Source organism: Haliotis rubra, unplaced genomic scaffold (genome assembly GCF_003918875.1).
Source record: "Haliotis rubra isolate DU_JTF1 unplaced genomic scaffold, ASM391887v1 Scf69, whole genome shotgun sequence".
NCBI lineage: Eukaryota > Metazoa > Mollusca > Gastropoda > Lepetellida > Haliotidae > Haliotis > Haliotis rubra.
The window spans coordinates 1674083-1686285 of NW_025767401.1; the positions used below are offsets into that span (position 1 = coordinate 1674083).

Here is a 12203-nt window from a genome sequence, read left to right on the forward strand (position 1 = left end):
TTATTGCACTCCACGTTGGTTTGATTCTTTTATGTCTATTTGTTTTGTGTTAGATCGCAATTCATCGGTATCATTTTGTCTCAAACGGACTGTAAGATGTTCTCACATACAACAAAGTGTGTCCGGGTGATGTGGAAATTTTAATACAAAAAGTGTATCACAAGCACAAGTAGCACATCCATGAAAACATAGGTTATACAGTTGCAATGTCACCACCATGTACCAGAAATGGGAAGAGAGAATGTTCGGGGAAATCGATAAAGAAAATTACAGATACAACTTTTAGTTCCCTGTAATATTTCCACAGCTAAATGAAGGCATTGAACCAAATAAAGGCAGCCATAGCTGAGAATGTTCTGGTCCTGGTGCCATGCACGAGACATGTTCAGCTAGGGGCTATGGCAGCATGATTCTGTATAATTTAAATTAGAGCACTTAAAGATGTCCATGTTTATGTCCTTCACATTGGTCTACCCCGACCTCGTCCCATGGGAGGTCGTCCTGGTCCTGGGCCTCCGACCTCGGATTTAGGATTCCTAATTGTCTCGTCTACAGACAGGATGAGACAGGTTGCCTCTGCGGCGGCAGTGATGGCATTGATCTTGACAACAGACGGCTCCCACACACACTTCTCAAAGTTGTCGGAGATGTCCTCCTCCAGGATGTTCACTCCCTGCCACACCCCACCTGGGGAGACAATAGTGGACAGATATTTGAAACAGGACAGACTCTTGGAACAACAGTGGACAGATGTATGAAGAATGTAGAGTTGGAACTGGGATATAAACCAACAACCATCAAAATCTGTTGAGCCCTAACAGGGATTGGGAAAGGCAGGGGCCATGGGCCATTTTGCACAGTAGAATAAAAAATGGCCCATTCAGATTTTGAAGTTTACTATTGATAGAAGGGGAAAGGCCCATTCTAAATTCAGAAAATGGCTAATAATCATGAAAATGGCCCATTGTCAAAGTTCTCTATCCCAATCCCTGCCATAAAGACACACCTCTGCTTACAAAACCGGCCACCTACTCTAAATGCTATACAACTGATACCAGTTGATGCTTGCTAGTCAGAATTGTAAGGAAAACCTACCTTGTGCATGGCACTGTCGTAGTTTGTTGAGGATGTTTGTGGCGTCAAAGCCAGCGTTGTTACAGAGCTGACGGGGGATAACCTCCATGGCCTTAGCTAGGGCAGCAATGAGAAGCTGTTCCTTCCCAGCGATGGTGTGGGAGTACGTCCGCAGGTACTTGCTCAACTCCATCTCAATAGCACCTCCACCTGCAGTGGCAACATCATCAATCAGTGCTGGGCGGAGGTGCATATAACCTACTCGTGCTCAGTATTGTAAACATCCAAACTAGCTCACATACAGAAACATTACCATCTTCACCATAAAACTCACAAGGAATACTGAAAATACATACAACCTTTACATATACAGAAATCAATGCTCCACAAATATTTACGATAAGCAACAAAATACAACAGTCTGAATTTTGAGAGCCACTGCCCTTTGAAAATGGATTGTTTGTCAGTTTACATTTAATTGGACTTAATAGTTCAGCCATGCAGAAGCCATGTAACCCTATAGTTCTCTGTTGGCATGTTGGTGATTTCCTCACATGCTATTAAAGCTTCCCTCCGCCATGTTTCTCTGTCAAAGACTTAATTTTGTGACATTTTTCTGTGGTTTTGTACCTTTGACCAGTCACCTTTAAGTAAGACAGTGAGTGAACCACAGAACCCAGTAAACGTGAAGTACCCTCCTGGCCCCCAGCCAGGTTTAACTTACCTGCCACAACTGCATCGTTCTTCATGGCTCTCCTGACGATCATGATGGCGTCGTGCAGCGACCTCTCCGTCTCCTCCATGAACTGTTCTGCTCCACCTCTCAGAATCATGGTGCAGGTGCGGGCCTGGGGACAACCCTTGAAGAAGTTGAACCTGGGGAAAGAGGATAGGTCAGGAAACTAAACAAGTCAACCAACATAAATTACACAGCTGACTGAGTCAAAAGTTTTACGTTACTTTTAGCAATATTCCAGCATCATCATACAAGGGCTTCACGCATTGTAACCAAGTGGGGAATTGCACCCGGGTGCTCCGTGTGACGAGTGAACCACTAGGCTACCCCAAGACATTTCATATTTTGAATAAGGGTAGAAAGAAGAAAAACCTGTGATCAATAGCGAGAACATGGATTGTTTGTATACAATGTCATCTTGGCTACTCCTGATATGGAAGTACTATGATGCATGCAGCACAACTGAATCCCACACTGGCTGGCCTCTACACCAACCAGTGATATTCTCCACTGATGCTTCTGCCGGAAACTCAATTAGACAAGCCCCATACAGTAATGAGATTCATCCACGCAAACCTACCTCTCTCCGCCAACCTGAACCTCCTCGAAGTTCTCGCAAGACCCCAGCACATCCTCCGTGAGTTGCTGTACCGACGTCTGTATAGACCCACCACAAGCCTTCATAGTCCGCTTCAAGTCCTCATCTGGCACACGACCAGCACAGAACATGTCCCTGCAATAAAGGTCATAATGATTGAGACACACATTTAAAGTGAACGCTTTAGTTTCCACACTTACCTAAGACACTTACAGTACACCGTCTAGTCCACACATAGAGCTAGGGTCATACAAACAAATGTTTCAGTTAAGTGAGTATGGTTTTATGCTGCCTTTAGCAATATTCCCGCCATATCACGGCCAGAAATGAGCTTCACACTTGCTACCCATGTGGGAAATCGAACCCAGGTCTTCGACATGACGAGCGAACACTTTAACCACTAGGCTACTCCAGCACCCCATTTCAGTTAAGTATGTGAGATCAAACAAAGGCATACACTACATTCAAGACTGACTGAGTTTGGTTGTACGCCGCTTTCAGCAATATTCCAACAACATCACGGCAGGGGACAGCAGAAATGGGCTTCACACATTGTATCCATGTGGGGATGCGAACCCGGGTCCTCGGCGTGACGAGCCAACGCTTTAACCACTAGGCAACCCCACCGCCCCCTACATTCAAGAAGCATGCACGTGGCCACATGGGCAACTGCTAGCACAACTAATTCAGAAATGTAGATATTTGAATTGCCATTTCTGTAACCGTGGTAGTGTTATTCTCAAAGAACAGTTATGTATTCAAGAAATGTATATGATGACTGCTAAACTGCCCTGCTCACCTGTCAGCAAAGTACTGGGTAGCAACATCTCCAATGGGGAGCTTTGACAGGACCACTTTGGCTCCACTTTTGTAAATTTTGTCCAGCTTGTCATACAGGATATTCCACTCCGCATCAACAATAGACTGGTACTCCTGTAGCAGCAGAAAGGGAAATCAGACATACACTCAGTCATGTTCAACTGTCCAGGGCCCTGTTCCTCAAAGCGATCGTAGCACTACGACAGTCGTAAGTCTATGTTAAAGTGTGGGAGGTACGATCATCTTAGCGCTACGATCGCTTTGAGGAACAGGCCCCTGGGCTATATGGATATTCTAGAGATGACACGTATGTCTACTGACAGATGGAAGTCACCTACCTCTACAGTATCTACTCGGACTTCAGCATTCTCCTTCTCAGCCTTCAGCTCCAGCTCCACGTTCAGCAGAGCTATTTTGGGATTCTGGTACTGCTTGCGCTGCATCTCAAAGCCTGCGTAGCTGAACGTCTTCTTGAACGCCACCCCGGACACCAGCATGGAATCCTGTGTTAATAACCAAGTGTTTACATACAGAGACAAAGCAAATGATTTCTATTATTGACTCATGTGTACTAGAGTTATAAAGCTACAGCATCCCCACATCAGAAAGATAAAGAACACCATGACTGACAGATTTGTTTTGCAAGAAATAAGTGGAAAGAAGAAGACAAAATAACACAAAGGCAACAGCTTTTTTATAGGAATTGGAAAAGTGAGCAAAAGATTATATATGCTAAAATCATCAGCCATTAAAAGTACAATCATCATCATCAAAATAAGACAAGACAATTGCGTGTGTACAATGAGAAAAAGATAGGTGGGTGCATGTGTCTCCAAGATGTTATTTTGTCCACAATGAAACCAAACTGTTGATCGTCTCACCTCGAGTGCTCCGCCCTGCACTTTCTTTATGCCGATCATGTTGAGAGGCAGCAGCTCGTCCAGCATCATTACAGCATCCACCACCATCTTGGCGAAGAAGTCCTTCTGGGAGGCCACCAGCTTCGAACTCAGTGATGTGGCGGCACACTTCTCCAGGAGACTACGCTGCTCACTAAAACAAAGACAAACTCTTACACTACGTTGAAGTGGCTCTAAACATTTATGTTTACCTTAACATACCAAACTAAATGCAAACAGGACGACATGTTTACATCAGCATTACCTTTGAAACACCGTACTGGATACAAAATGCACAAAACAGGTCTGATAGAGGGTTTGGTGAAGCAGTGGAGAACACAAAAAATCCTGCAATAACAGGTGCCCCTCCTTGTAATTGTAGCTATTTAGTATTTACAAACCATTGAAAACCACCCTCACAGTCTGAAGCATTCACTTCAAATGTCCCAGTACTGGTTACTGTAACTGTGTGTCTGGCAGTAGGGTAGCCTAGTGGTTAAAGCGTTCGCTCATCACACTGAAGACTCTGGTTCGATTCTCCCCATGGGTACAATGTGAAGCCCATTTCTGGTGTCCCCTGACGTAATACTGCTAAAAGCAGCATAAAACCAACTCACTCACTACTGTAACACAACATGCTCCTAGAAGTAGTTTGTTTCCAAAATGTAATTTTCTGACTAATATTGATATTTTATACTTATCCTGACTCATGCTAATTATGCTTGTCCTCTTCCTCTTGCGAATGATAGTGGAACACTTGAATTGCTTTAAGTTCCCTTTAAAAAGCGGACGTAATTCACTCACCCAGAGTAGCGTCCCTTTCCTCCCTTTGGCGCCCTTTTGGTCACCTGACCGACTATGCCTTGTCTCACTCTCCATAAGAATGCCCGAATGCAATAATTTTGATGTAAGGTCAGAAAATATAAAAGGATATGTGCCGTATAGGGACCCAGGTGCTCTCACAACCGTCATCAAGGGCGAAGGAGAGAGTGACAAGGCATGGTCGGTCAGGTAACCAAAAGGGCGCCAAACGGAGGAAAGGGACGCTACTCTGGGTGTGTGATTTTGCGTCCACTTTTTTAAAGGGAACTTCAAGGGATTTCAATTGTTCCACTATCATTCGCAAGAGGAAGGAGACAAGCATAATTGGCATGAGTAGGATAAGGAAAAATGTAGTTTGTACTACCTTCACAACAAAAACTCTGTTCGTTCACTTGATAGAATGACACAGAATAAGTTTACATTGTAAACACAGCAAAGGCAAAAGCTTTTTTGTTTGACTCTGCAACTGGCATCATTCTTCCAATCCTACTATTGTGACCAGAAAATAAGTGATTGCCATCAAGAGCAACGATCAACACTATATTGGTACAACTGACCACCAACCCTTCATAAATAGAATAGGTTGGAAGGGAACAAATCCCTAAGGGTCAATTATGGAGAATTTCCAGCATCTGAATATTTTATCTGACAACTGCTCAGGATTAATTCAAGCACCCCTCACACCTCCCCAGCAGGTACTTACCTGACATCATCCTTCTTGATCTGCACAGCTATTTCTTTGATCTTGTTCACAGCCTGAAAGTCAAGACATCAGGTGTAATTTGTTGGGTACTGCAGAACTCTACCTTGCAAACTGTGAAACTGTCTCTACAGGACTGAAGGTCATATGGATAAAGCCACCCTTTCACTCGGACCATAAGAAATGGAAAACCATATATATAGGACTATCGTTCGTGCCCCAATGTCAGATGTGTAATTTAGGAGATTAGAGCATGAGTGTAACCTACCAGAAGAGCTCCCTTCCTCAATGCCCTGATGATGATCTGAGGGTGTACACCATCTTCGATGAAGGGCTTGGCCTGTTTCAACAGCTCCCCAGCCAGCAACACAACACTGGTTGTACCATCTCCAACCTGCAGCAGCAAAATGTATCCCTTACAATATAGTCACGTTACAGCACAGCCTGACCATAAGAGACATGCATGGATGCTTAGTTGCTTTATTGTTTTACGCAGCACTCAGCAATATTCCAGCTATGGCGGCAGTCTGTAAATGATAGAGTCTGGACCAGACAATTCAGTGATCAACAGCAAGAGCATAAATCTACGCAAATGGGATACGATCACATGTGTCAACCAAGTCGGCGAGCCTGACCACCCGATCCCATTAGTCACCTCTTATGACAAGCATGGGTTACTGAATATCAGTTCTAACCCAGATCTTCATGGGTTCCATGGAGGGATGCTGCAGAGGTACAATCATGCAGATAGCATTATGAACTTATGATTTAAACACTTTGAACATTCGAATTTTATGTCGCTCTTAGCAATATTCCAGCAATATCATGGCAGATAACGCCAGGAATGGGCTTCACACATTGTACCCATGTATCCACTGTGGTAATGCTCGCCCATCATGGTAATGCTCGCCCATCATGGTAAACATTCATCACACATGACACCCACATCTGATATTACACAGAATATACAGTACATTCCCACCTCAGCATCCTGAGACTTGGCTATTTCCACCAGTGTTCTGGCAGCAGGGTGGACAACTTCCAGGTTCTGTAGAATTGTGGCACCATCATTGGAAATAGTTGCCTGACCTGTGAACAAAAATCGAACAATATCCAGTATAGTTTGCATGATTCATACGTTCTGTCCAATCGCAAATAGCTAACTCTGTCAAATATTATGGCTACAGTAATGAACAAGCTCCTGTCAGATTAGCAGTAACTACATCTGAGAGATACTACTATCAGGAGAAAAGTGCCCCATTTGACCAAGCGATCGTGCCTCCCATACGTTAACAGACTTATGACGGTCATGGCGCCATTGTCACTTCATGAGAACCAAACTAATTTCAACACTTATCAAATGTCACAAAACAAAATTCAGTAAGACACTTAAATTCACTTAAGTATTATATTGTTTACCCATTTCAGAGCCGGTTACAAATCACATGCCTAGAACAGCATGCTTGTGATAATTACAAATTTTAATCTGTTATTCAGATGAAAGATGCTGAGAGAAACTGATAATCGCATTTATCATTAATAATCAACATAGGGTCAGATAGAAAAAGAAAGAATGAAAGAAATGGAGTTTAACGTCATACTTGAGAGTATTTCACTCATATGAAGCCGTGCACGCGTGTGTATGTGTTGCTGCTTGTACTAAACCAGACATAAGCTGGTGTTATAGTGCTAGTTCACCACTATACCATGCCGCAGTTAAGCATGAATACCCAATTCAGACACATACTGACTCAAGCAAACCAGTCCTTTAAAGCCGAACGCCAGGCAGGGACAACAAATACCATATTTTGGTATGATGCGACCGGGGATCGAACCTGCAACCTTCCGCTCCTGGAGCGGACGCTCTAACCACTACACCACGGAGCCCTCCGAGACAGAAGGTGGTTTACATCATAAAACATCACTGTCAGCGACATACTGCTAGGCACACTCTCAAGTATCAATTTGTAGGTGTACATTGTGAACATGATGAAGTGTACTTAGGTTAGGAATTGGTATGTTTCATGTAGCACATATAGGGGTAGCTAGCATCCATCAATGCATTCAAAAGGCAACCTTACCTCTATCATTAATTATAAGTTTATCCATGCCACGAGGGCCGAGAGTTGTTCTGACGGCATCTGCAATGGTTTGACAGGCATTGATGTTGCTGACAATCTGTGGGGTTCCCTGGGAGGAGTCTGTGCCCTCCTTTAGCAGGATGATTGGTGGTTGCTGGAATTTAAGGACAAATATGCCAATCATGATCTCATTATCCAAGTATAATCTAACAAGACTTATTCTATTTATTATGATTATTTCAAGGGGTTAGAGTTTAAGGTTTAGGGTTTAGATTTAGCTTTATGTTAGGTTTAGGGTTAAGGTAGGCTTTCTATAAAAACCATCTATTCTTACTATAAATCTTAGGCAGAGAATGGGGGTTACGGGCGGAAATCTTTCCCTATTTTGTACCCTGCATTATCAGGCCTACCAAAGAAAACTTTCCCACTGTGCATAAAACGCATAAACGCCCACATTAATTAAACTTTAAATCACTAAAACTGCATAAACAAACGAAGAGCCTGCAACTTCGATTTTGCACATGCGCACATGGAATAGGAATTCTCGACCGCATGTTGATATTTCCAGCTTGGACAGAAGTTACATTCCCTTTTTAAAGTATTTCTTTTGTGTTATTTGGCATTTATCATCATGATACTTGTTTGCACACTTGTTTAGTTTACTTTCCATTCGTGATTGACAGCAATTATTTCGACATATTTATTTAATACTTTTCCTACGCGAGGCGATTCACGGTTGCTTGGAAATTTGAAAGAAGCACAGATCATAATGCGCATGCGCAGTAGAGGTCAAAGTTCGCTGATATAAAAATGTTGCAGTTTCATAGTCTTTTGTTGCCGTTTTTACGGTTTCAGTAGCGAGGTATTATGTTTATGTTGCTATTACCACCATTAATGTGGGCTTTTCTGAGTTTTTCTTCACAGTGGGAAAGTTCTTTGGTAGGCCTGATTATGACAGAGAGAGGTAACCTGTGCACAAATGGATTGTTTTGGCGAGTCCTTATAGAGTGAGTGAGTTTAGTTTTACCCGGCACTCAGCAATATTCCAGCTATATGGCGGTGGTCTGTAAATAATCGAGTCTGGACCAGACAATTCAGTGATCAACAGCATGAGTATCGATCTGCACAATTGGGAACTGATGACATGTGCCAACTAAGTCAGCGAGCCTGACCACCCGATCCCATTAGTCGCCTCTTATGACAAGCATGGGTTACTGAAGGCCAATATTCTAACACGGAACTTCACGGGTACGTATGGCTTCAAGTGCCCTTGGTACAAAAAGTGATACTAGTTTCAAGAGCAACATTACACTTAATATATAAGAGAATTTTGTCGCAGTTTATACAGCACATTAAGACATTATTCAAGCATGTTGACAAACGGAAAATATCAACTAGTCCGTGGTGACCAAGTCAAACAAATTGATTATCACAATCGGGCACATATCAACATCCTCAAGACAAATCAAGACAGGTAAATGCAATCATTAGTATTAAATTTGTACAAATGAAACCTAACGCCCAAATCCCAAAGCCAAATGACTCGCGATGATGTCTGTGTAGAAAAACTTGTCAAATCACGAATCACACTGACTGATGTTTCAACACCGTGAACACGTTTTGCTATAAATTTCAAAATTTAGAGAAACACACAAATGAATTTATTATCAAACAGACATGAGACCTATTATCGTAAAATGACAGTGACAGCCACAAATATTGTTACATTGAAGCTTTTATGAATCGGTTGCCAGGACGCCGTCTAGAACATTCCACATGATCGACAGAACACCGGCTCTGGTTTGAACACCAGAAACCCATTATTGATTTAAAATTAGAGTTACTCGACATCAATTAGAGATGTAAGAACATAGCAGACCATTATCTGGACCCTTAAGAACTACGATGATGCTTGATGAGATGGATTTTGTGTAATAAATGATTTTCCACTCACCATCGACATGTTTTCACAATTATTGTTGACAGAAGAATTCTTTAAGGGAAGTAACTCTGGACTTTAGGACCATTGTTGCACGCCGCTAAATTGGCTGCATGGTCGTTACTTTGGTACATATTGTTAATAACTACCACTTTAAACAACAGGGTGAATAAGAAGTATATAATCCGTTTTGCGTGTTTCTGATACAATTTCACTGCATTGAGAAATTATCGTGTTACCGTGTACATGTACTGAATAATTGCAAGAACCATTGAATCATTGGCACCAATGACAGGAATAGACCATTAGATCTGCATCATGAAGAATCAAAGCTGCCTCCACTTTTCTGTTTTTGACCTTTTTTGGTGCTCCTAAAATACACAATTCCGTTACCCGTGGCTTCTAACCCGGATCTTCACGGGTCATATCTGTCATACTGACCCTGAAACAAATATACCCAATGTAGCCCGTGCAAGTCTAGAATGTGTGGCAAGTCTAGATTACCACCGGTTCAGTTATGATGAAAGTCTCTGGTCTCCTTTTTATTGTATTTTATGTTTTAAAAATTAGAAAACTGTTGTTGTTTTTCTGTAAAATATATTTCTTACAGACACTAGATTTCAGTCTATGGTTTAACAATTCCTGGTCATACATTTTACTCGTGTTTCATTCATTCCGAGACTAATTTAAGAGTAACCGCCGCTACCTGGATAAGACAATGTCGATGCGACGTGACCCGTGAAGATCCGGGGTAGAATAGGTCTTCAGCAACCCATGCTTGCCACAAAAGGTGACTATGCTTGTCGTAAGAGGTGACTGAGGGGATCGGGTGGTCAGGTTCGCTGACTTGGTTGACACATATGTCATCGGTTCCCAATTGCACAGATCAATGCTCATGCTGTTAATCACTGGATTGTCTGGTCCAGACTCGATTATTTACAGACCGCCGCCATATAGCTGGAATATTGCTGAGTGCGGCGTAAAACTTAACTCATTCACTCACTCGATGCGACGTCAAACTTTCATCCAAGTACTTTCTTTTTATAAAATTGGTTTAACTTCAAACAGAATGCAATGTCTTTTCTTTACCCGTTAACATGTGTGTGTATGAGAATAATCGTCTCTGCTCGTCCTAGTTATTACTAGTGCATGTATATATAGAACATCTGGCTGAACTCAAGTCACGCATACCGTAACCTGTATTGTATTACATAGCGAGTTCCTGGTTTACACATACACATGTTGTGAAGGAATTTTCCAACTGACTCACATGAAGTTGACAAATCATCTTTCAGAGAGTAAAACACATTGTGGTGCATAATATTTATGCATTGAGCATTTACTGAGTCACACAAACAACATGACACACGTCACGCGCTGACCACCCACACAAACTGGCTGGCAGCAGTTGATAACAAATAAGTTGTGTGTGTGTACGGAGTTGCGTCCCTTACACTGTGTAGATTTCGTGTACTGATAACGGTTAAGATGTGTAATTAATTGTTTATTTGGGAAAAGCTTCTCAATCTATTTAGCTATTTAATTATAATGATTTAATGAATGGTCTAGTAAAAGAGGGTCATTTATTTTGTATGCCCGTGAAAGACATTTACGCATTTAACGTATGTGGGTTTTTTCAGTGAGAGCACGGAAACGTCATTCTGTCAATTTTATAAACGACAATATCCTGAACAGAAATGCTATAAAAGTTTCGAAAATTATAATGAATACTGTCAAAATAATTTACACAATCTAACTCACTTGATATTTGAAAGGCTTCAAGTTAAATTACATTTGTAAAAACAACAACAATCAGCCGAGATAAATATTATTTAACCAACCATTTGTTAACATCCACATCCTGAATATGACTGCTCGGATATGTTTATTGTGATCATTTATGACATAAAATCAATGTCCCAAATAGTTAATAATTAAAAGCAAAACAAAGTGGAGAACCTACGTAGCCCTTTAAAAATGAAAACACTGCAGATCGCCTCGCTAGTTTAATACGAACAAACTTATAACGAAATATTACCATCTCACAATTTTACGAAAGACATGCAGTCGGTAACAACATCGAAGGTGGTAGGTTTTCTCTTCGACTCATTGACTACACCAAGACAATTAAATTAACGCACAGCGCATCACATGCTACACGCCTTCCCCTTTTCAATGAAATGGATTCTTCCGTTGCACGCACAAGGACTACACTGTCCGAAATCCGGATGTTGTCGGTTTAGTATTTAGAATTGAATCTAAGTTATTAAGTATGGGTATTTGATCATGAATAAATACTTAATATATAAAGGAATAACATCCATTCAAATCAAACCAATCGGATTACTTCCAGTAACATATGAAGCATTCAAATAATCATAGATACTGAACATATACACACGGAATTTAAATACGCACCCCTGTATTTTTTCAATGATGCGTGAACACGTACATAAAACTTCTCGTGGTGACCACGATGGTAAAACATGAGGTTTGTTTACCCGTATGATCCTTTGACACATGAAAACGACAAAA

At 41.5% G+C, this 12203-nt stretch overlaps 1 protein-coding gene across 2 annotated transcripts; it reads right to left on the minus strand.

Moving 5' to 3' along the window:
* Positions 1-127: 127 nt before the first annotated feature.
* Positions 128-9761, minus strand: LOC124258309 (T-complex protein 1 subunit eta-like). 2 transcript variants are annotated; one of them, XM_046692392.1, is made up of 12 exons: positions 9684-9761; positions 7730-7883; positions 6631-6737; positions 5917-6042; positions 5652-5704; positions 4109-4280; positions 3566-3730; positions 3208-3341; positions 2391-2543; positions 1799-1950; positions 1096-1284; positions 128-687 (listed from the first exon to the last, which is right to left on the minus strand). In XM_046692392.1, exons 1-12 carry the CDS (start codon positions 9690-9692, stop codon positions 461-463), a joined length of 1641 nt encoding a protein of 546 aa, XP_046548348.1. In that variant the 5' UTR covers positions 9693-9761; the 3' UTR covers positions 128-460. The 2 variants fall into 2 exon arrangements, with proteins under 2 accessions (XP_046548348.1, XP_046548349.1); XM_046692393.1 differs by having other exon boundaries at positions 9609-9701.
* Positions 9762-12203: the final 2442 nt, after the last annotated feature.